This window comes from Enhydra lutris, unplaced genomic scaffold, assembly GCF_002288905.1.
Source record: "Enhydra lutris kenyoni isolate GAN:26980312 unplaced genomic scaffold, ASM228890v2 scaffoldscaffold61, whole genome shotgun sequence".
In the NCBI taxonomy this organism is placed as follows: domain Eukaryota; kingdom Metazoa; phylum Chordata; class Mammalia; order Carnivora; family Mustelidae; genus Enhydra; species Enhydra lutris.
Window position 1 is genome coordinate 1,007,270 of NW_019154145.1, and position 25,032 is coordinate 1,032,301.

Sequence of the window (25,032 nt, forward strand, 5' to 3'; positions counted from 1 at the left end):
CCTTGTTAATGCTTATTCCTGCCTGAACTTGTGTGTGTGTGTGTGTGATCTCTGTCCCTATTACGTGTGCATGACATATCCTTACACCGTGTGTACATACACATGACCTATGTTCCTGTATGATGTGCACATGTGATGTGTATCTCTCTGCTGTGTGTGTGTACATGGGACATAGTTCCCTGTACTCTGTGTCTTCCCTGTGACGTACATGAGCACACTAGTGTGTGTGATTACATGGTATCTACTGCTATACTAGTGTGTGTGTGTGGTCAGTCTTCCTCGCTAGTGTGTAAGCTCTGTGATAGGAGGACATTGCCGGTCTCTGTGGCTCCAGTGCTCTCCGCACCCGACGTGTCCGTTGTTCTGGATGTCCGTGTCAGACAGTGGTCCTCTCTGTCCTCTGCTGGGAGCCCGGCGTGTGGCCTGGCAGTGTGTAAGTGCTGGATAAATACTTAATGAGTAAATCTTTTCTTAAAGAGCTCAAGCCTTTCATACTTTCCTTTTAGCTTTAGACAAAAGAACTCATTGACGTTGTAGGAAAATAAAGCGAACTCTTGTATCTCTTCCTATTGCAACAGAATTCTTAGTAGCCCCTAAGAATTCAAGTGTTTCTTTTCTGATTGCAACAAGTCATTGACTTCCAATTACATTATATTACATTCCTACTAATACACGGTGAAAACTTAAAATCATTTTATTTGCCATTTTATTGGTTAGTGGAATGCACTGTAGCTCTTTTGATGTCATAGTGACCTTAGTTTTTTCTTCTTATACTCGGTCAAGGGTTTTAGCCAAGGAGATAATTGTACAGTTGATAAGTAGTGAGCTCCAGTTACACACCAGGTGTGTGCCGGTCCTGGTCATGATGAGGGCCGAGTCCAGAAGGACGAATGACAGCAGTGTGATTATGTAGCCGTGTCAGAAAAGACAAGATTCCCAGGGAGTTCTTCTCTGCTCTCACCATCAGCAGCAGGTCTGTGGCGAAGACGAAGTGGAGTGCTCTGATAAAGACGAGCCGGACGTCGACGCGGACGTGTCCAGTGACTGTCCTACCATCCGAGTGCCGCTGACGTCTCTTAAGAGCCACCAGGGAGTGGTCATAGCCGCTGACTGGCTGGTTGGGGGGAAGCAGGCGGTGACGGCCTCCTGGGACAGAACGGCGAACCTGTTCGACGTGGAGACGGCGGAGCTCGTTCACGCTCTGACAGGTACTTCCAGCGCCAGCGCTTCCAGCCACGTGTGTTTGAACGACGTGCCTGCGTTTGTGTCTTACCTTGCGAATGACTTCTTGTCCAGAATGCTTTGTAGTTCTCATGGTGCTCAGGTTATGATTTTTCAGGGATCCTTTCTGAATCATAGAACTGTTTGTTAAGTTCGTCTTATCTGTAGGGGATTTAATTGTAGCACATTATATCCAGATATTTGAAAAAAAGTTGGTCTGTTAGCTCACTATTGCTTTGTAGCAGATTTCCAGAAAATTCGTGTCTTGAAATAACAGGAACTTATAATTTCATGGTTTTCCTACATAGGAGTTCTGGGCGTGTGCTCTCTGGCCTTTGTGGGTGAAGTGGTGTTTGTTGCCTGGGGCTGTGATCTCATCTGAAGGTCAGGGTCTGTCCTCTTACTTACTGTTGTTGGAAGGATTCATTTTGGTGTGGCCCATGGCTGAGGTCCCCATATGGCCGAGGTCCTTATTTTCTTGCTACCTGTCAGCTGGGGACCGCTCTTAGCATCCAGGGGGTGCCCTCAGGTCCCTCACTGCCCCTCCAGAGGTATTTCCCAACACAGCTGTTTGCTCTGTCTCCAGCTTACTGGAGAGCATCTCTTCTAAAGGGCCTGCCTGATTATGTCAGGCTACCAGGACAGTTTCTTTTGATGAACTTAGAGGCACCTGATTTGGAGGTCTAGGTTACATCTGCAAAATCTGTTTTGCCTCTCGATGTACCGAGCTCACCAGAGTGATATCTCGTCACATTTGCAGGTTCTGCCCAAACTCAAGGGAAGGTATGCAGGGTGTGTACACCAGGGATGGGGGTCACCGGGACATCTTAGAATTATGCCCACCTCAGATGTTTTTGCAAATTTGTCAGTAAGTGAATTTCCTCATTGAGTGTTAAAGATTGTATTTTACTAAGGGCTCCCCATACATATTATTAGAAGTTACTCTGGAAGTGAAGAATTAAGACAATCTGTTCACGTCCTCAGCCTGCTGAGGAGATTTACCAGACCGGCTAACCGTCAGGATCAGGACGTGGGTCACACTCACACTTCTTTTCCTGATCCCTGTAAACGCATGAACAAGAGGACTTGCAGCGCCTGAGGGAAAACCAGTCCCACCATGAGCTTTTGTGCTATTTTTAAATGATTTCTTACTTTTGCTTCCTGTATTCACTTTCACAGTGAGCATTAGCAGTAGAGACCGTAAAGACTTGATTCTTGTGTTAAGACAGCGTCACTCTAACTGTGCCTGCAGGTGGGTGATCTTGCATTTTTGTCGTCTTTGGTTGTAGGGCATGACCAGGAGCTAACGCACTGTTGCACACACCCTACCCAGCGGCTTGTGGTGACCTCCTCCCGGGACACGACTTTCCGTCTTTGGGATTTCAGGGACCCTTCAATCCACTCCGTGAATGTCTTCCAGGGCCATACGGAGTGAGTCACAGTCATTTAGAGATCTTTCTTTATTCGTGGAAAAGGTTTTGGGGGTGGATGTTAAAACTTAATTCTTATCTTAATTTACAGCTCCACTGTCTTCCAAAATGGCTACTCTTTCCTTAAACACTTAGCTTCATTTGTATATTTGTAAGAATTTAGAAGACAGAGTCACTGGAATTCCCACAAAGAATTGGATGCGGGTAGAATGGGGCAGGGGGGAGATCGGGAAATACTCTAGGGTTGGTGGCACTCACGTCCTCTGTGGAGAGGGCCCGACCAGAGCTGGGGAAGAGACATGCACGCGTGTGCATGTACACACACACACACACAGCCATAGACACAAATGCACATGCTCACACACGCACACCCACAGGAACACATGCACGGCTCTCACATACTTTAACTCACACTCACACATGCACACTCACAGCACACACGTGCACACCCACTCACACACAGTAATCTCTCACACACACACGTGCATACACTCTCACACATTCACTCTCACACGCACACGCATGCAACCCCCCCTCATTCACTCTCACACGCATGCCCACGCGCCGGCCCTCCTCTTGCAGTGCCCCCCCCTGCTTGGCATCTGTCGGGCCGCTCAGGCGTAACCATGTCTTAACAGAGTTCTTCCTTCCTTCCAGAAACCTTTCTCCTGGTCTGACCATTCCTGGTAAATTATGTGAACCCCTTCCAGTTACTCGTCCCTCAGATGTCCCCAGTTCCCCGCTGTGCCCCATCCACTCCACGAGCAGGACTCCTGACTGTGTCTTGTCACCTGCGCCCCATGCCACCGCGGCCCCTGCACGCTGTCCCCTGGACCGGACCGTGCCTGTTCCGCTCTGGCCGTGTGTGTCCAGCTGGAGCTTCTGCATGTCCAGAAAAGCTCCGGCGTGCTCCGTGAACACTTCTTAATGAACACTTGCTTATTTGGCTGCTTGAGAATACGGATTTTCTTCATTCTTTCGTATGATGCAGTAAATAAGTCTGTTTTATGTGTTAACGTTAGAATACTACGGTTTAATGTTTAGAATTTCTGAAATGTTCACAAGGAAACGTGGACAGAGATTTTTAAGAAGCTCGAGACCGGAGAGGAAGTGGTGTCTTGCACCTGAGGTGCGCGGCGGTGTCGGTGGGTGACACGCCTGTGTTCTGAGAGCTGCCGCAGGTAACGGAGTGGGAGTTGTGGCCACCAGCTGGAGTTACCGTAGCCCCGGGACAGAAGGTGGCTGGCTCTCCCTGGTTTACCTAGGGTGGTGCTGCCACCTGGGCGCGGGGCAGCTCTTGCCGTGCCCCTGCTGTCACGGGTCTTGGTCCCGTGGGCTCTGCTCTGGACCACGGAGGGGACAGCTTCCAGTCAGCCTCGCCGGGATGACACGGAGTGGGCAGCAGTGGGATCGGGGGTGCCAGGAGCAGCTGCCCTTCACCTGCATGTAGGATGCGGTTGCTCTGGGCCTGGGGGACAGGAGGAGCCCTGTGCCGGCACTGGTGTGCACGGTGAGCCGGGCCCCCCGCACGCACGGCCCTGTTCTGAGCCTGGGCTTCTCTTCTCCCTGGGGCTTTATCTCGAAGAGTTTTAAGCGTGAGATTGAAGGGAGCAGGGCAGCAGGTGTCCTGCTTGGCATGTCTGTGTGATTTGGGGTGTAGTTTTGCAGCTGGTGGATCTGTGAAGTAGTGGCTGTTTGGAGAGGGGTACTTGCAAGGAACGTAGTTGGTTGTGAAGGCTTGTTCTTCTCACGGGATCGGGGTGGACCTGTGTCTGTCCCTGGGCCTCGCACCCGCGTCCCCCAAGATAGGAGTTGGTGCTTCCATTCCGTGTAGCTGAGGACATGTGGGCTCTTGGGCAGACAGAGAAGATGGATACGAGTGCTGCTCTCGCCCTCCTACCCGAGTGGGCACAAAGGAGCACATTCGTTGAGTTAGAGTTACAGAGATAAGAAAATGTTCTCCCTTTGGTGATTTCCTGTGGTAAGGGTCGGAGAAGGGGAGGTTTTACCTTCTCTTAAGCCTTTGGGAATTGGCCTGGCCTGGGGGGCTCGTTGGCCGTGCCTGCGGCTGAGCCTCCGCTCTGTTCCCTCGGTCGTGAGCACGTGCAGGTGGGAGCCTCTGCTCCTGCGGTGTGGAGAGGCCCCTGCCTGGTGAGACCCCACACTGCGCGGTCAGCAGGCGGGGCTGCAGCCCGTGTGAGCCCCGCTGGACGCCTTCCTGTGTTCAATGCCCTCAGCGTCTGCAGATCGTCGCAGTTTGGAAAAGCAGGAGGTGAGGCATGGGTGGGGTTTCTAGGTGAGCCTCTTCTTAGTACCTGTTGCTTTCTTGTCTCTGGCGTGGGTTCCCTTGGTTTGAGCCCATAGGACAAATAAATCCTATGGAATACGGTACCGGTGCAGGGGATACCAGCGTGTGCCCACACAGGGGCGTGCTGTCACCTGAACACGGGAGCCCGGGTACCAGCTACGCGCATAGGAGCGGCTGATTTTGACTGTGTGTTCAGTGTAGCCGCTCACCTGGGATGTTCTGAGTACAGCTTCTCGAGCACACTGGCTCTCCTGCCTCCCCTCAAACCTTTGGTCCCTCTGACGGATGTCCCCGCTGCACCCGTTCCTTCCCACTGGCCACAGCTGCCGTCACGGACCCAAGGCCGCCTTCCTGGCATCCGGCAGTGCCCACCGCCCTAGGAAATAAGTCACACGGTTCTCTCCGGAGCGGCCTCCTGGTCTGGGAGCTAACTCTTGGCTTTCCAGGCTGCTTCTCTTGAATTGTTTTGGCCCGTTTCTTTCCCGAACGTGAGAAGCACGGCTCCGATGAGGGCGTTTCTGCTCCTTACCTGGTGTCACTCGAAGGGTTGTAGGCGCAGTGGTCCTTTCCTGGGTCATGGCTGTAGCAGAGGCAGCTACATGACCACATATTTGTTTGGTTTTGATGTGACGTGGGACACACTGTGCAGAACTTACTATCTTAGGGCATGTTTTGTTTTCTAGGAGCTCATCGCATATTCTTAAGTAAAGTTCCGTTAGAATCTTTTGTTTTATAATGTGAGTAATTCACTTATTTGTCCAGTTATGAATTTCTGTATGTTGGGTTTTCTTTTTTTTTTTTAAAGATTTATTTGAAAGAAGAGAGTGCAGGAGAGGGGAGGGGCTGAGCAGGGAGCCGGATGCAGGGCTCCATCCGGGACCCTGGGATCGCGACCTCGCCGAGGGCAGATGCTTCACCGGCTGAGCCACCCAGGTGCCCTGTACGTTGGGTTCTCTTAAGGCAGGATGTAGCTGTTACAGGTTTCAAGATTATTGGCTTAGTTTTATAACTTGATTTCTCCGGGATCTGGGAGAGAGAGACTTTTTCCTGTTCCTGTTGTCTGTTACCCTTGTGCTGCTCTGTGGATTCTGTGCTTTTTAGCAAAAGGAGAGTTTGAGATGTAGCGCCTCACTGTGGGGTAGAGTCTGTAGCCGTGTGGGGCCCCTTGAAGTTGGTGCTGCTGTGATTTCTGCTTGACGTAAGCTCTGTTTAAAGTTCTCATTGGAAACACTCAGGAGGACAAATAATGGTTTTTTCCTTCTTGATGTGTGCCGTTAGTGTTCACTCTGTACTGTGAAGCTCTTCGTTACAGTGGGAAGGTTACCGGGATGGGATCTGCTTGGGGCAGCTGTGGCTGGGACTCGGGGCCTCGCTGCTGGAGGGTGCTCCGAGTCCCGTGACGGTGGATTTTAGATGCTTTTTATGTCACAGGTGGTCTTCCCAATAGCAGGAACGAGAAATTGTTGTGTGCACTGCTCTTGGAAAGAATGGAAATGGTTAACTGAAGTGTTTTGGAATGTCAGGAATTTAAACCACTGGCCGTGTGTTTTTATGTGTTTCTGTCGTGTTCGTCAGGAGCTGGAACTGAAATCCAGGGCTTTTCATCTGAAATCAGCTAAACCCTTCCATGTTTGTGTGTGTCCCCCGACAGTGTAATTCAGTCTCGTGCCGTGAGTGCCAGCTGGCCCTTCCCTCCTCGTCCGCTGGTGTGTGCTCTGCGGGGTGGTGCGTCCTGCCGACCGCGGCCGGACTCTGGCCTGTGGGCCGTGTGCGCATGGACGTTCTGCAGGCGGCGTGGCTGGTGCTGGAGCTCACCTGAAGGTTCGGCCGCTAACTGTCCTTTGAAAGGGGTGTGGACGCTGCCTGTTGGGAGCGCCCTCTGATCGGAGGCCCCGGCCTCCTCCCTCCCGGCACCACCGCTGCTCTGTGCGTCTTGGCAGAGGCCCCCTTCTTAGTTTTTGTTTTGTTTTGTTCCAAATGCTATAAAAAGGGACTGACAGTTGAGGCAGTCACTGGTCATTAAGCTTCCTCTGTGGGTGGCCAATGACTTCAGTCTATGCCCAGCTGACAGGATCCGTAAGTGCAGATAAGCTCTGGCAGTGAAGAAACTGGGAAATCGGCTTAATATGGGCAAAATATCTGAGAACGCAAAGTTGTTTTTTTCCTGTTTTGCTTTAATCTTCCCACGTGATTATAACTTTATCCTCCAAATGTGAACTGTAGTGTCTTCTAAAGAAAACAAAATACCGCATCTAACAAACAAAATAAAAAAAAAATCACATGAAAAATGATAATGATTGCTTTAAAGCTAAAACACTTTTGTATGCTTTTGTTTCCAAATACCGGGGAAGATCTTTCGTACCGAATACCAAATTCTAGGCCACGTATGCACGAGGTGAAAACAGCTCTTGCGTTGTGCAATTAACAGTCATCTTCATGCTTTAGGAGAGAAAGCATTTCAGCAGCACGACTCCTTAGCTGCGCGCTTGGCTCGCAAGCGTCGAGTTCTGCGCTCGGTCAGAGACTCAGGTGCTATGCAGGCCCTCGGTGCGGGTGTCCGGGGCTGTCTGCTGCTGGAGCCGCCACTGGTGCGCTGGGTTTTGGCAGACTGTGTTTGGTTGGTAAGTCCGTTCTTCTTGGCGATGGCCTGGGAGCCCTTGTCTGTGAGGACGAGGAGGAGGTGTGTTGCACCGCGCGGTTTCTTCCCGGGATGGGACAGCTCCGGAAGGGCCCCTGGGGTAGGAGTGACCGTTGAGGAAGAAGGGGGCCTGTCGTGGCCCACAGCAGCTAGATGCTCATCGAGCCTAACCTCCTTTCACGTTTACCCTCCCTGCCAGGCGCCTGAGAGTCTGGAATTGCCTTTTTTTTACTTAGACGGTTTGAAAATGATTTTGAGAGGATGAGCGAGTCCTGTAACTCCTGGTTGGTTGCTAGCTAAGGTTACGTGAAGCCGAGGTCGGGAGAGACTAAGGATACCCCCAGTACTTGCTGACCAGTGGCCGTGTTCAGTCGTGTTTTTGGACGTGTCCTTTGTGTTTTAGCGCCTGCTTCGTCGTGGTGCCGTGGGAGCGCGCGAGGAGAGCTGAGCATGGCCGGCAGCTGGACTTGCTGGAGGCAGCTCCGCACCTCCCGTTCACAGCCCAGGCTGTGGTTTTCCTGGGACTGCGGCCATTTCCCGGGCGTCGCCGAGTCCCCGCACAGATCCCGCGGCCGCCCTGGGTCGGCCCCTGCCCCTCCGGCCTCTAGCCCGGGGTCTGGGGACTTGGGAGTCCACTTAACAGGCCCCTCGTGATATATTTGAAAGTTGCTTCTGACGCAGCATACGGTTTTTAAAAGTAAGAGGGGACTTAATACTTATTCTTTCAAACTTTCCCATTTCAGAAGGGCTAACGGGAACTAATAAAAGTACGGACTTCGGGAGATGAGCGCACCGAGGGGACCGGAAGAACCGTCCGGCTGTTTACACGGCGTGAACGCCTCCTCCCCGCGCTAGTGCCCGCTCGCTAGACGGACCTGACACGTCTGTGGACGCACCTGCCGGGGTCGGCGGAAGGCCCCGGTGCGGTGTGCGGCGAGCGGCGTGGGGAGGGAGGCAGAGATTGCTTCTGGAAGAGGCGGTGCGCGTGGCCCGCGCGTGGCCCCCTGGCTGCACACGCCTGGCCCGGGTGGGCCTCGCGGCGGCCGCCCAACAGCTGCGCCTGCCAACGCCCGGCCGTGCTGTGGGAGCCGCGGGGGGCAGATGCTGCTGCTGGAGTGGAGGGACGCTCCATTTGCCGTTGGGCCTCCGAGGCTGCACCGAGGGCGTTCCCCATAATCCCTCAAGGACCAGAACTTTTCAAAAAGACTCTTTTCGGGGCATGTGTGTACTGAGAGGGACTTTGGATGCTCTCAGCAGCCTCCTGCGCGCTCTTAGAGCCCCACACTGAGCCGCACGCTGGTGCTTGGTCCAGGCACTACGGCGCTGCGTGTCCGTTCTCGTTGCAGAGCCCGTGGAGCGGAGAGCGGGTACTTAACCCGGAGAGTATAGACTCCGCGCTGTTTCCCATCCTGTCTGATGACGCGTCCCTGCGTAGAGGGCTGGGGAGCAGCACATGCCGACTGCCTGGACCAGTGGGCGTGATCGACACAGGCCACATGGGGGATGGGTTGCCATCGGTGTGGCCGGGGTCAGCTGCCCAGGGGCCAGCGTGGAGTGCGCAGACTTGGATATAAATCGAACACCATCCGGGGCGTTATTGTGATGGTCGCCCGTGGAATTCCGTGTGTGGGGACAGGCTGGCCGTGAGACCTAGCGCTGTGGAAGTGGCGCCCACAATGGCGATCATCTCCTCCCCCTCACCCCTGCCCCCCCCCAACCATTGGTCTGGGACTTGCGGTCCTGGACAGCTGCTAGCCCTGGCTGTGCCCACAAGGTCTGAACCTTTGCTCAAGGGAGTCTAGTAAACCGAAGGAACAGACATGCTTTCCTGTTGCACGTGTAGCAGCCCCCCCAGCCCCGTGACTGTAACAGCCCCATGACTGTCACATCCCACAACGCGTCCCACAGAGAAAGGTGGCTGTGACCCTGGTCCAGGGCAGCGTCTGTCCTGTGGGGCCCGTAGCACCGGGACCCTGGAGAGTCAGTCCTCAGGTGACCAGGTACTGGAGGTGCCGGCGCTTGGTCTCTCCCACGTGAGTAAGGAGGTGCAGGGAGTTGGGAGCTTGTGATAGTGGCTGACTCTGGCCTTTCAGCGTGGCCGGGGTTTCCCCTCGGTGTCCGTGCTTGGGTGTGGGAGCCGTGGGTGCTCCCTGGTGCCGTGTTTCCTGCCCCTTAGGGCTCCTTCAGTGCGTAAGTCAGAAGTCTGATGAAAGGACACCTGTTTGTCAGAGAGGCTGGGGTAGCAGCCCCTTCTGGGCGGGCGAGAGTGTGGGGGTAGCAGCCCCTTCTGGGTGGGCGAGTGTGGTCCTGCCTGTTTCACACACATGGGCGCACATGTCCCGTGCAGCCAGCGTCCCCGAGTGCTGGCACATCCGTGTGCATGTCCCTGTGCACATGCCTGCATGTCCCTCACGTCACCCTCCACGTAGCCCGCACCACTTCGGCCGGCGTGCTCACACTCCAGATCTGAAGCACACTTGTGCGCAGTCCTTGGGCCACGAGGGCCCTTGGGCACCGGCAGTCCAGTGTTTAGGGGACATTACCCCCATGCCGGTGGGAGGGACATCAGGCCAACCTCTCCTGTAACTGGTGAAGAAGAGGGGCTTTCCCATGCGTGTGGTCACCGCAGACCCACGGTTGGGCTCACTGTGCTCTGGGGTGTCTTTAGGAAAGCACCAGGGATCTTTCTTTGATGTTGTGGTTTTTGGCTAAGGTCGTGTGTTTGAGAGTAAAAATCTTATGGCTCCTAATACATTTCCGACTTTAATTTTCCTGATTATTCTGGTGAATAGGGTTTCTGTATATCCTGTTACTTTCAATGCTAGTGTCAAATTTTTCCTTTTGGAAGATTTAAAATAAATGAATCCTTTTAAATTATTCATTTCCTAGTTTTTATACAGAGTCACGTGACAGTGATTTTGGGGCATTGACTATGAATTGATTAGCACGTGACCAGTGAAGTTACATCTAGAAACCAAGGGAATGAACAGTCAGCCTATTAAAACCTGGGGGAACTCATTCTTTACCTAATTTAAATTTTGCCACAGTTGTTGATATAATTACAAATATTCGAAACTTACTTATGGTTGTCTGTTAGCACTGTTTAAGAAGAGTGAAAGAGGGGCACCTGGGGGGCTCAGTCCGTTGGGTGTCTGCCTTCGGCGCAGGTCATGATCTCAGAGTCCTGGGATGGAGCCCCGCATCGGGCGCCCTGCTCAATGGGGAGCCTGCTTCTCTCTCTCCCTCTGCGTCTGTCTGCTTGTTCTCTCTCAGTCAAATGAATGAATGAAGTCTTTGAGGGAAAGGGAAAAAAAAAAAGGAGGAAGAGTGAAACAGGACCAGACTTCACAAAAGGGAACTCAGAGCTTTGACCCTTGATACTACGAGCATGAAGTTACCCTGTGAATCTTACTAAGTTTAACTCTTCTGTCTCCCTTTTAAATCAGGTCGTGTGGAACTATCCTTTTTTGAATGACCCTCTTAATTCAGTTAATAAAATACCAAGAAGAAGGATGGAGCCAGGTTAACTAAGTGCTGTTTGACACGTTCCTGAAGCCATGTGGAGCTGTCCGGGGGCGTGGGGACCTTGTTAATGGCAGAAGCTTCTCCGAAGCCTCGGCACAGGTCTTCCCTGCAGCACGTTTTAGCAGCCCGTCGCGCGCACTGCTGCTGAGAACTGCACGTGTGCCGTGAGGGCCACGAGCGTCGCCGCCCCGCCGGGATGTCTGCCCTGGACCTTCTTCGTGGTGGTGCGTGCTCACAGGGAGCAGGCCCTGCGTCGTGGGGGATGGGAACCCTGTGTGACTTGTTTGAATGTTTTCATCTTACGGTCTGCTTCTGTGGGAGTAGCCGTCGAGCAGTATTCAGAAACATGTTTCGTTTGGGGAAGTTCTCGTTTTCTCCTCTCAGCGCCCGGGATCTGAAGACGCAGGCTCCCAAGCGCTGTCCGCGCCCTGGGAGCCACACAGGGCGGCAGGGCCGGGGTGAGTGCGTGCTCCGGGACCCTCCGTGTGTGTGCGGCTGCCCGGAGACGCGTCTCGCCAGTTATTAGTGTAGCTGACGACGCGCACTGGGGAGTGGTGGCCGGAGAGGAGTGGGCCCTGTGACGGCGTCGTGCCCTGATGCGGTCCCCTCCCGCGTCTTCCGTGCAGGCGTGTGCACGAGCCTAGCCTGCTGGTCTGAGAGCCCCGCTCCGCGTGTCGCGCCGGCAGGGGTGGGCCACAGACGTGCTGAACGTGGCCTTCTCTGTGAATGTGGCCGTGTACTTGCCGGATCGACGGGCTGCACTGACCTCTCCCTGGATGCGGTTTTCCGAGGGCCTGGGGTGTGTGTGCGGCGGGGTGGGGGGTGCTGATGCCCGGTCGACTCTGTCCGGAGGGCTTGCTCCGCCGCTCTGTTCTTCGGGTGCGAACGCAGGGCTTGTTCGTGGGGAGCGACATCTGGAAACTGAGGACTGGGGAGCTCTGCGGCTGTCCCTGCTGGGGGCCCAGAAAGCGCCCTGCTTGGGCATCTCCCCATCCGGTTTCTCCTGAGCTGTGAGATTCCAGCAGAGCATTATGCAAAGCAGTTTCGAGTCTCTGCGTGACTGGGGAGACAGCTGTTCGTCCTAATGAGGAGGCCGGCGTTACCGTCTCTCCATTGTTGGAGGCCCGCGGAGGGAGCGGAATGTTCCAGATCGGGCAGTGGTGTGCGGCGAGAAGGTGCCACGTTGTCAGCTGAAAGCACACGCTCGGCTGTGCTCGGCGACAAGATGGATGAGTCGGCCGCGGTCGGGCAGAGTCTGAGGCTTTCCGGTGAGCGGCCGTGGAGCAGCCGCCCCCCCCGTGGGACCCGGGTCTGAGGGCGCCTTCGGAGCGATTGCCCCTCGCCAGCTTCTCCCTTTGATGCCCTACAATACCTGTCAGGATCGTGATTTATTAAAAACCTAATGTCTTTCAGCACTTCATTAACATAAGGTGAGGCGGTCTGTTGTGGAGACTTTTCTCATCAGTTCAGCAGATCGTTCACAACCCCCTGAGGACGCGAGTCCACGGGGAAGGTCCGGGCGTCCGCACGGCCCTGTCTGTAGCTGAAGTCCTCGGGCTTGCGGTGGCCTCTGCACCCATCTCTAGGCCGGCCCTGATGCCGCTCTCGGCCTTTGGAGCCGGGGATTCGGCGTGGGGGGGGGGGTCGTCACGTCGAAGTTTGCCCGGCTTCCCCTCCTCTCCCTGTTCTCTGTGCATCACCCATGGGTCCCCCAAGGTCTCTGCGTCCTTCACATTTGTTCCCATTGTGACAAATGGCAGGATTTCTTCCTTTTTTGTGGCTGAATAAAATCCCCTTGTTTATGTATAAATCTCGTCTTCATCCACACATCCCGCCGGTGGCCGCCGGGGTGGTCCTTGGTCTGGGCTCCTGTGAGCAGAGCTGCAGTGAGCATGGGCGCACAGAGAGCCTTCTAGGAGCTGACGTCCCTTCTGTGGGATGTGCGCCCCATCATGCGGTCGCTGGGCCGTAGGGCGGCTCTGGCTTCACCCTTCTGAGGACCCTCTCTGCTGGTTTCCAGAGGGGCGGCCCCAGCGTGCATTCCCAGCAGCAGTGCAGGAGGCTCCCCTTTCTCCACGTCCTCACCAATGCTTGTGTTTTTTTTTTTTTAAGATTTTATTTATTTATTTGACAGTGAGAAAGGGGACACAGGCAGAGGGAATGGGAGAAGGAGTAGCACACTCCCTGCCAGGCAGGGGCCGGTGCAGGGCTCGATCCCAGGATCGAGGGGATTCTGACCCCAGCTGAAGGCAGGAGCCCAACGACGGAGCCACCCAGGTGCCCGGGTTCTGGTTTTTCCGTTGGTGACAGGCCTTTGCGTGGGTGTGCGGTGGGATCCAGAGCTTTAGGTTTGCATTTGCTTGTTGATTACTAACGTCGAGTGTCTTTTCATGGGCTTTTTGGGCATTCATAAATATTCTTTGGAGAAAGGTCTATTTAAGTTCTTCACACTTTTTGGGTTTTTTTTTTTTTTTTTTTTTTTTGAGGACTTATTCATTTTGCTGAGAGGGCATGTGTGTAAGTCGGGGAGGAGCAGAGGGAGAGAAAGAATCTCACACAGAGCATGATGTGGGCCGGATCCCACAACCCCAGGATCACGACCTGACCTGAGACCAAGAGTCGGACACTCAACCAGCTGAGCCACCAAGAGCCCTCTTGGCTCACCTTTAAGCCAGTGGTGGTGGTGGTTGAGTTAAAGGAGTAGGTTTTTCTCCAGGGTTCTGGTTAAACAAAGTTAGTGTGAGTTTTTTCCTGAATTTTCTGGCATTGGCATGAGCATGTATAGACGTCTGGCAGGTTCTGTGTAATTCGTGTCTTCCGGTAGCTTCTCTTCGCTCCATTGCCTGAGAAGGCGGAACAGAATGCTGTGGACTAGTTTTCTTGTCTGCTGAGAAGTTGGGTGTGCGCACGTGCACACTAACCGAGGGCTTTCAGCGGGAGGAGCAGTTAGCAGAGACCACTGTCCGCTTCCGCGTGTGCAGGCTCCTGCCCTCTTGCCTGGCCGGGGTCTCTGGCAGCGGGACCTCTGCTCATTCCGCAGGTGGAGAGGACTTGTGTCTGTACTCTGAACCTCCCGAGATTTTCTGAACCTGTGCTCTTGACTTGCAGCACTGTGACCTCTGCCGTGTTCACCGTGGGAGATAATGTCGTTTCGGGCAGTGATGACCGCACCGTGAAGGTCTGGGATTTGAGGAATATGAGGTCTCCTATTGCGACAATTCGCACAGACTCCGCCATCAACAGGTGAAGAGAGCTGTTTGTGTGTCTTGAAAGGGTGAATTATAATGCGGTGTCTTGTTCACGTAAAGTCAGCGTTTAGTAGATCTTGGAAAAGCAGCGGAGGCTTCTGGGGGAGTGAGTTTTGGGGGGTAAGATTTTTTATTGATCCTCCGTTGCACATTTAGTTTCTCCTTTTTGCTGAAACTTACGTATAAAATCAGGCTGTGCAGTGAGCCTCGTAGGCTACGAGTGGGCCGCCCGCGGGGCAGCGTTTGCGTCGCTGTGAGCGTGCGCACGTTACGCGTGAGCGATGTGGTCTCTGCCTGACGCTGCTGACGGCCAACACCTGCGGTTTGCTCGCGTGTTTTGCTGGGAAACGGGAATGGTGTGGAGGCTCCTACTGCGTGATGCCCTGTGGACTCAGACTCGCGTGCTGTCGCCACTTCACCCATAACGCACTTTTATCTCTTCTTTACAGGATCAATGTGTGCGTCGGCCAGAAAATCATCGCCCTCCCCCATGACAACCGGCAAGTGAGGCTGTTCGACATGTCAGGCGTGAGGCTCGCGCGGCTCCCCCGGAGCAGCCGGCAGGTAACCACGCTCCTACTCTGCAGCAGACACACAGCTGTAGGGACAACTTGGAGTCTGCGTCCCAGGTCACCACTGACAGGAATAGGCTGTGAGCCCCCCATCGTTCAGTTGTCTAAAACAGGAGAAAGTCATACTCAAATAGAGTATATTTAATTTATGCATATGTGATCGAGATAATACAATTTTAATTATAATCAGTATAACAGTATTAGAGGTTTTGCATTCTTGTTTTCCTGTTGTCTTCGCATGCTAGGTTTTCGCTGGAAATACTTGGTCTGTGTTTAGAGCTCATGAAATTTGAAGTTGAAGCTGTTTCCCGAGACCTCAGCTAAGAGAATCAGGTGTTCCACAAACGTCCATGAGGTCGTGCACTCCACGCCTCACGCTCTGGTTTGTGGAGCTGTTGGCACGTGTGGTAGTGGTTTCCACGTTGGGAAGCCTGTGCCCTGAAGACAGGACAGTTTAGTCTGCTCCCCTCCAGGGCTGGGACGCGGATTGTTGAAGTGGGTTATCGAACTTCGGAGTACACGTGATCGGAAAGTGCTCAGGAATTAGAGGACCTGATAAGACCTTCACACCCGCTCACAAAGGGCGTTTTTCACGCGCGGTGCCTGCCGAGGGTCCCTGCTGCTGCCCACGCAGCGTTGCTTGCACGGTGGCTTCTCCTCCTGCCATGCCCGTGTGTCCCCGACGTCGCTGTATGGCCCACAAGGGCTGTCCCTGAAACACAGCACGGTGCTGTGAGCGTGTGACTTCACGCTCCGGCAAGGTCCTCCGCAGGGAAGCAGGAGTTCTCAGAGGTGCTCGGGCGCTAATTCTGTGGAGGTGGTTTCAGCCGTGGGATTGGCTGTGCTTGGATTTATTCCCTTTTGAGGTGGTGTGTTAAACGGGGCTGTTTTTTAAGATTAGCGAGTGACATTTCCGGTCACTCCGAGCTGTACAGGCCTCTTCAGTTACACGAATGCGCTTTCCCAGCGGAGAGCCCCGGGCTCGCGCTCCCGGCCCCCTTCAGCTGATGGATTCTACAAAGAGGAAACAGCAGCCCTTACTGGGACCTGGAGCGAGAGGGAAGGTGGCCAGCGGCGTAGACTTGTCTTACTTTCGGCAGAGTGTGTGGGGCGTTTCCCGCAAGAGCGGTTCTGGCGAGGCGAGCGCGGGAGCGCTGGGCGGCCTGAGCAGGGGCTCTGTGTGCGGCGTGCGGGGCTCACGGCGAGGACACAGCGTCCTGGAATGGGCGTGTGGCACCGAACTGTGACGCTGGGCGGGCGCGGGACGTTTCCAGAACACACGTGCCCACAGACCCTCTGGGGACGCATGCCCCACGCATGTCCGTGTGCGCTCAGGCATCCCACGGGGGATGGGAGGCCGGGCTCTAAACCCGAGTTGACTTCCGACCCCGTCGTGGGCGAGTGGCTTGTGCACACTGTTGTTCTGGGCACCGCGGGGTCTCATCCCCGCGCCCCCTTGCTAAGCACCTGCTCTCAGGCTTTCTGCGCGAATGCCTCGAGCTGACGGAGCAACGTCCGCTGGTTCCCGTGCGGACTCTGGGGTTACTGCCGCTTAACGGGTGCGAGCGCGCCCTTCTCCTCCGGCTCTTCACGAAGATGGGGGATGGAGCCGTTTGTCGTGTGCGCTTGCGCCTGCGGTGCCTTTACTCTGGGGCCTGTCGTGTGTCTCGCGTGGTGGGTAGCGCTATTCACACGTGAAGGTTTCACGGAGGGAACTTTGTGTCATTGTGTGTTTTATTGGTACCAAGTGTATATTCCCGGGTCCCTCATACCTGAAGCAGCTGTTTGTTAAATGGCCTTTGAGGCCTTTAATGCGCTTCCAGGTTTCCTCCGGCCCCGTTAAGACACTTCAGGTGCATCGTTTATCCTTTGTTCTCCTGAGCGGAGTCTCTGTCATTTAAGGAATCCCAGCACGCTTTAGGTCTGAGTCTCACTGACTCCGTCGTGTTCTGACGTCACCCCCGTCCCTGTTCCCCAGCGGCACACGCGCAGTGTTTCTAGCTCATTCCGTCTAGTGCTGCCTGTTGAGTTTTTTCTTCCAGTTCCGTCACGTTGAGCGGTGCGGTGGCGAATCTGGCTGAGGGTTGATAGCACGCACGCCTCGGGAGTAATACACTAATTCTGGTTTGTGTGATTGGAAATAGGGCCACCGAAGAATGGTGTGCTGCTCGGCGTGGAGCGAGGACCACCCCCTGTGCAATCTCTTCACCTGCGGGTTCGACAGGCAGGCCATCGGCTGGAACATCAACATCCCTGCGCTGTTACAAGAGAAATAAGGTCGCTGGCGTCCCTGGCTGCGTTGTTCACTGTGGGCCTGTGGACTGGTGCCGCTTTTCTCAAACTCGTCAAGCCCTTTTTGTGAGAGTTGCACCCTGGAAAGGGTGGTTCGTATGTTTTCTCATTGTACCGAGCTTGCATGAAATGTACAGCGAAATGTGTGGTCACATGTCTTATTTTCGTCTTGTGTGTGTGTTGGCACCCTCTGGTCAGTGACATGAAGCCCCCTTCCCTGTAGCACGTCGTGTGTTGTGAGCTCCTGGCGTTTGACAGATGACAGGAGGGCATTACGTTTGCGTGAGTTCAGTGTGAACCCGTGTACTTACTGTGAGGCGTAAGCAGTCTGTGGCGTTGCTGGAGTCATCGTACACATCTACCTTGTACCGCGAAGGTCACGGAGCGACATCTGCGCTGGCTGGCGATCGGCAGGCTTGATGGGAGAGTTCATGTTTACTTCTGTCTGAGGGTTTAGCGTGCTGTGCTGTAACTCAGTTCAACTCTGTATTCTGGTATAGTTGTGTAAAATTAACCTGGAATTGAGAAGTTAACAAAAATAGAATGCCGATTTTGTAACATTTGGAAAGTTTTTTTGAAAACAAAAAGTTTCTGCTCTTTTTATAGAAAATCATTTCAATCTCCTGAGGTCTCATATTAGCAAATTCAAAAATAGGATGATTCTAATCACTGATTTCAGATATTAAGCAAAATTTAAAGCACTTTAGTTTATAGCTATGGTTATAAACAGTTTTAGAAGTTTCAGATGACTTATCCAGTGACTGTGACTTGAGCTTCTAAAGAAGGCCCTGCCTGCTGCCCGAAAACAAAACCTTATTTATTTTCTACACTTTGGTTTGCGCATTTCTAAATGGTTCTCTCCTCAGTGGTGTTTGAGAGCCGACAATGAGAATAAAGGAGTACTACCTCAGAATCTGTGTATCTGGAAAACGTGGGGTCTCGCTGTTGCCCAGCTACAGCACTCTTCACTTACAGCTGGAACGCCGAATTCAGTCCAGAGGGCAAGAAAGACAATCACAGCAAACGTATCCTAAGGACGGAAGCTCTCCCATTAGCCGACAAGGTGGTAGCGGAAACCAGGTTGCACAGGGTACAAGATGCTCCTGTTTTGGCAGCTGGGACCCCTCTCAGTGCTAGTCCTCCCACCGCCTGGGCGAGCCTGTCACTCTTGCCTTCTTAGGAGTTACTGTTGTCTGGTGTCTGTGAGTTCATGTTTCCTTCTCAGTTACAGTTTTGATAAGAGCCATCTCCGTGTACTGCCCTCTTCTTTTTGATACTTTGAATGTGTCCACTTGGAGAGGCACAGAGGGTAATGATGACAGTGATCACGCGTGTCCCCTGCCTCCCGGTGGTGACCACGGTGGAGTGCCGTTTGGCGAGGGGTGTCAGCAGAGCTTGCAGGCCGCCCTCGGTCCTGCGTGAACACGTCTCTCTTGAGGCTCCTTTGGCTCAGGTCCCATGTGCGGTGGCTCATCTTAGGAGCTTCAGCCCTGAATGACCTGGAACGATTCTGAAGTGACTTCCGTCCGGAAGGGAAGAAGGGCCACGGGAAACCCGTCAGGACGTAGTCAGAGCCGAGGCTGCCGACTACAGGACAAACGACTGGTGCTTCAGAACGGCTTTCTTCCCAGAGCCTGGCACCTCCCCGCACCACACCGGAGAACGTGGGCCGGAGCATCCGCGTCCAGCCCCTGCCGACCCGAGCACGCCACGCCCCTGGCGGCAGAGCGCTGTTGACCTTGGGACGCTAAGCTGCGCGTCCACACTCTTGGGCTCCTGTTGTATTTTAATTTGAATGTCTGGGTGTTTTAGAATCTTTGTTAGGAACATTGAAAAATATGTACAGACACAGTGAAATCAAACTTAAGAACCAGATCTCTGCCAGACTAAAAAGTTTGGAGCTTTTAATTCAACATCTCTGGTGGCTGTTTAGTTCTCCACGGACGAGTGCCCCCCACGCCCAGCAGCTGCTCACCTTCTCACGGGCAGGAGGGGCCATCGCCGCCCCGCACCAGGCTCCACGAGGGCATGGGCCCCTGCTGTTGGCGTGAGCTCTCCGGAATAGGACGTCCTCCAGCCACCTGCAGTGTCGTCCTCGGGTGCGGCCCCTCAGCTGCTGTTGGGGACTCGGTGGTGGTGTTTTCAGGAGTCACGGAGATTTGGGATAGGGAGTGCACGCGTGTGCATGAGTGCGTGTGCGTGGGTGTGAATGTGTGAGTCTGCATGTACGCACCTGTGTGGCTGAACTAAGTCGTGTGGTCAGCCACACCTGATCTCATCTGCAGTGTGTTTGGGAATGAGAGTGGTTTTGTCCTGTGTGCTCACATGTCCAGGATTTCATTTAATAAAGGAAGGAAATGTGTGGTTATTGGAAAATGTGTATTGATAGAGAGTTTCGTAAGATCTATATTGGACAAAACAGCACTCTTTCTCAACCACTGCGCATCGGTTTCTGGAGAGACAAAAATTCTGTACATATTTTGGAATTTGAAGAATCCTATGTACATCACTTGTTGCTTTTAAATCTGTGAAAACCGAATTTCTTTGGGGGGAAAAGTATGCATTTATAAGTGTGTTGTGTAGAAGCAAGTGTTTTTTTTTATTGTGTTCATGTAATTGTTTTTAAGTGTTGACTGTCTTCATTGCCAGTATGAAATTCATTAAAAATCCACATTCTGTAATCACTATTGTAAAAGTTTTATTAGGACTCTGTTTTCTTTATTATTTTACTTACTTTTTAAAATGTTTTGCTTTGCTGGAATAACGTTAACAGCTGCTAAACACCATAGGAATGTAGAAATCGTATCATAGTACCGCCTACTTGAAAAACTTATAACTTTGGACTTAACAGATCGGTTGTGTTCTATTTCTTGTCCGTCTCTTAGGCTGACGTGAGGCGACATGGAACTATGCTTCTCCGTTGCAGTATCTCCGCCCGGACGGTTTCTGGAGGGAGTTAGCAATTAGATAGAATGCACGTGCTCGTCCCGGTTCCTCCGAGTTTCCTAAGATGCGTGTCCTGTCCTTAGCACAGTTAAGCTTGTCTGAACGTTTTAAAAGAATTAGTTGCAGCAAGTAGGCCCCGTCCATCCCCTGTGGGAGAATCTGGATGGTCAGTGGCTGCCTGCTCATTCGTTCTCACCCAGGGAGGGCGAGCGGAGTGCCGTGCCGGGCGCCGGGGACCTCAGGAGGTGTTCCCACACGGCTTGCCGGAGCCCCCGCTGCAGGCCGGTAGGGCTTTATTCATTCTCCAGAAGGCAGACATTCACTGATACTGTCTGTCTTACCTTGGTCTTTAGAAACGTGATTATTGTCCAAATTTCACAATGACATTTTCAGTTACATTTAAAAGTTCCTCTGTTAGTATAAAGAATCATGAAGGCAGGGCTCCTGGCTGGCTCTGTCGGAAGAGCATGCGGCTTTTGGTCTCAGGGTCATGAGTTTGAGCCCATGTTGGATGTAGAGATTTCTTAAGTAAATATTAAAAAAAAAAAAAAATTCACAAAGGCAAAACTTTGGTATAATTTTATCAGAACGCCACCAAAATGTGTCTCGCTTACTATGGCATAGATTTTCTGGTTTCCCTTAATCAAGCAGTAGTTAGATCACTTCAGTAATTGGGAACACCTCCATTGTTACATGCAACGTGGGCTGTGTGGTCCGTGTGATGGTGGGAAGAAGCTGGGAATGAAAACCATGGAAGTGCTGAGTACTTAAAACTAATTTTATGAAAACATTTTTAAGCAGCCTTTGGTCTGAATGAAGCCAAGATTAGGCAGCTCTCAAGCTCTGAGAGCCCTGTGAGGCCCAGGTGATGGTGCAGGCTTTGTGGCACCCTGTGGAGGGGGAGGCTTGACCAGGCCGAAGGTTGACGGAGGTGTCAGGAAACAAAGAGAGCTCCTCTCCCAACACCTGGCACTGCGTCCCCGCACGGCCAGCGGCCTTTTTGTGCTCCACCAAACCCTCCCTTGAAAGTTTTGGAACCAGAACAAAGTTTGTATCTCTCCAGTCGCTTTGCTGAGCTTGAGTGCTGAGAGGAAGAAGCCAGATTGATGAGCTCATATTGATGAAGATGATAAAGGAGGATGGTTTTCACCAGGACTCCTTCTCTAACCTACCTTCCTGAGATGCTGTGGGAAGAAAAAGCCAGAGGCGTGCTTTCGAAATGGGCAAAATACTGGCATATAGCAAAATACCGGTATAGCAACGTCTGGAGGTAGTGGTTTAAATTCATATTTTCGTCTGGCCGGGGAATTATGATTTTAACTTTTTGTTTGTATTAAATAGAGTAAAATTTCAAAGGTGACCACAAAGGAAAAGAAAACTTAGAAAAGATAGAAAAAGTGATTAAAAGTGGTTACTGTGGGAGTTGGGAAGTGTGGTAACTGGAGCAGGTAATTTTTTAGTGTTTTGTTCCATAGGTTTAAAATTTTAGAACCATCCAATTAGATTACCCAGTATTTGAAAGATTCCCACTTTATGCAAACAACAGAAACATAAAAGGCACGTAGTGGGGAAAATCTGACGAAAATAAAGGGACTTGAAATCATCCATGGAAATACTTAAAACTTGAACAAAGACTTTAAAAAAGACAAAATGAGAGACCATCATGTGTTAATAGGAAGAGGCAGTATTGTAAGAGTGTCAGTTTTCCCCATATTGAAGTGGATTTGATGCTATTCCAGTACAAATCACCCCAGGGTTTTTTGTGGACTTGGACATCTGATTCTTAAATTTATTTGCGGCAGAGCCCAGGGTTGATGAGGTACTGAGAAAACAGGAGGAGGGAAGGGAGAAGAAAGCAGGGTTTCCCTTAAGCCCAGCAGGGCTGGAGCAGGTAGAATGTGGGACTGGCACCAGGATGGAGGAATTGACCCGTGAGGTTAGAGATCAGGTTGATTCAAGCATCTGTAGAAACGTGAAGTATTTCAGCTCAGAGAGCCATGAGTCTGGGAGGAAAGTGGCCTGTGTAATTAATGGTTCCAGTGTTACTGGTTACTCACACGGAACAAGACGACGAATCTGCTCCCTACCTCACTCAGAGACAAGTCAGCCTCATATATGAAAGGACAAACGGTAACTCTTAAAAATTAAGAAAATATTTATATGATTTTCTGTTTATTAAACAACTCTCCGAAAATGCATTAACCGTACTAGAAAAGATTGATACATTCAACCAGGTTAAAGATGAAGCTTTGTAGCCGTGTGGGACGGCTCTGAAGAGACGAAGTGACAGGGCACAGGTGACAGTCGCAGCCCGCACAGCCTCCCAAGCACTGATGTCCGGGATAGCAGAAGTGAAGTCCGTGTTGCCAAAGCAGAGCAGAAATTAGCAGCAGACATGAGTAGGTGTGTCACAGAAGGGAAACCTGAATAGTCAACAAAGAGGTAAAAGTGGAAATTAAAAAAAAAAAAAAAAAAGCCAAAATGAAATACCGTTTCACAACTGTTAGATTTGGGAAGCTCTGTCAAGCGCTTACTGTTGGAGCTCACATGTGCTGTGGGTGTGGATATAAAATAACACAGCAAATGGGAAAGTGCGACCTTGTGATCTGAATGCACGAGTGCCCCCTTGTCCCAGCGATCATGAGGGGACTGCGTGGAACATGGTTTTTTAAGTGCGATGTGAGGAGGCCACGCATGTCTGTTGCAATGAAGACTTCTGGCCGCTGACTGAGGGTCGGGGTGGGACACGCGAGTCTGCATTTGGAGCCAGCCCGTGTGTGGTTCTGCTGCCCAGTTTGAGAGCTGCAGGGTGTCAGGACGTGTCTTGGGGCACACGAGAAACCACTGAGCACCATCAGCAGGCTGCGGCCTAAATGGTGGCACACCTGTCCCGTGAAATACAGCCAATGAGTGGACCAGACAGGACTGTGTGCGAGTGTGGATATTGGGAACGTAGTGTTGAGTGAAACACCACTTGTGCAGAGCACGAGCAAGCATCCCTGTACACGGTTAGTCATGTATTTTGGACCTTGGGAGCGAAGGCTCCCAACTCTGCATGGTGTTCTCTGGGCCAGGCGCGGAGCGCGGGGTGGGAGGTGAGGGCTGGGCCGGGACGAGCGCAGACTGAGTGCTGGCCGGCTCCCGAGGGCCGCGGTGGGTGCCAGTCCGTTCGAGCATCCGCACTTCGGAACTGCGGTGGCTTTACAGCAGTTTCGTTAATGTGCCTTGTCTGGTTAAATAATAATAAAGGAACAGTACGGAGAAGGTGCGCGCGTTGCAGAGGTGGACGATAGCGTGGAGATGACGGAGGGGATACGGATATTTTTGCCCGTGTCAGGGTCAGGCTTCTTACTCACTTCAGATATTAGCTCTCTTTCCACTTGCAAGCATGTAGTTTGATTACTCTGCAGTGACCGATTTTTCAGTGGGTATGTGCCATGGGAGGAAAGACAAAGCCAATTTTGTTCCAAGATAATGTTCTTGAAAAAATAACTCGCTAAGGAAATTGTAAAAAGGCTGTGTTACACTGTGTCAAAATTGTGTTGTTTTCAAATACATCTTGGAAATCCTAGCTTTAAAGTGGGAAATGTAATAAGGGTTTCATTTACCAGGTGTGATCATAAAACAATAAAAGGAGCTTTCTTGTGTTGCTCAGAATCGGGGACTGAAGTAATTTCAGATCCAGGAGACGGTCCAAAAATTGTGCTATATAACGGCCACATACCAGAGTAAGGACGTTTACTCCCACAGTCTATTTTGCGGAAAGCATTTATTTGGTGGATCAGTTTTGGTATATTTGTTTAAAAATATAATCATCGTTAACAGTGCATGTGCATTACAGACGTTTTCCAGCTCTGAATTAGTTCTCAGTAAATAACAGCATCGGGACAGCTGTGTGGCTCCGTCCAGTGAGCGCCGGCTCTTGGTTTCAGCTCAGGTCGTGGTCTTGGGGTTGGTTGTGAGATGGAGCCCCGGGCTCCCCACTCAGCTCAGGCTCCCACCTGCCTACATAAATAAATAAATGATTTAAAAAAACAATTAAATATCCTGCTGTAAACTTCATTCTTCTTGCCGTGACAGAAGCAACTGTGTATATTCTGTGATCAGTCCCTCAATGTCACATGAAACTAGAGGCAGCTTTCTGGTGCTATAACTGACACAATCTACCCCAAACGTGTACCGTGAGAAGTGAGGTAAGTTTTGGCGCATTTGTCCAGGAAGTCATCACCACAGTCAGGATAATGTGCCGGTCACCCGTCGGCCCAGGCCTCTCTGCAGCTCACCCCTCCTGCCCCCGTGAGCCCCACCGTCCCTGACCGCCAGGCTGCTTTCTGTCATAAGGTGAATGTGCGTTTCCTACAATCTTACATAAACTCACTTTGGTAGTAGTGCTGGTTTTGGTCTTCCCCAAAAGCTGTTTGAGGTTGAGTCGTGGCTTAGTCCTTTTCATGGCGAGTGTCTCAGTGTGTGGACGTGTCACGTTTCTCCGCGTCCCTGCTGGTGGAGGCTTGCTTGTTCTCAGTTTCTGGCTGTCACGGAGGAGGCTGGCTGGACACTGGCGTGCTGGTCCTGTCTGCACGGACTCTGTCGTCTGCATCAGGCAGGCTCACTCGGCCGCGTGGAGGGAGTGTTTTTCTTTGTCAGAGACTGCCGTGCAGTTCCCACGGGGGTCCTACTGGAGACTCCTGGCTTCTGCTCTGACCCTCGGAAGACCTCGGAAGTTCTCTTCTTCCTTCACACCGAGAGCAAAGGTGGACAGACTGAAGTCAGCGACTCTTCTTAGATGCACTAGAGAGAGGGGAGGGCCAGAGACTCAGGCAGAGGTGAACAGTCACCCAGCGCGAGAGGCAGA

The 25,032-nt window shown here is 52.3% G+C and overlaps 1 protein-coding gene across 3 annotated transcripts in view; it reads left to right on the forward strand.

Annotated features, from left to right (window-relative positions):
• LOC111158604 (WD repeat domain 37) overlaps positions 1-19,909 on the forward strand; it is a 48,130-nt gene extending 28,221 nt beyond the window's left edge. The window contains exons 10-14 of one of the 3 annotated variants that reach the window (XM_022520740.1): positions 968-1,208; positions 2,511-2,652; positions 14,231-14,365; positions 14,820-14,934; positions 17,087-19,909. In XM_022520740.1, coding sequence (XP_022376448.1) covers positions 968-1,208; positions 2,511-2,652; positions 14,231-14,365; positions 14,820-14,934; positions 17,087-17,218 — 765 coding nt within the window. In that variant the 3' untranslated portion in view covers positions 17,219-19,909. The remainder of the gene's footprint in view (positions 1-967; positions 1,209-2,510; positions 2,653-14,230; positions 14,366-14,819; positions 14,935-17,086) is intronic. The other 2 variants (XM_022520741.1, XM_022520742.1) reach the window with 2 other exon arrangements.
• The last annotated feature ends 5,123 nt before the right edge of the window (positions 19,910-25,032 follow it).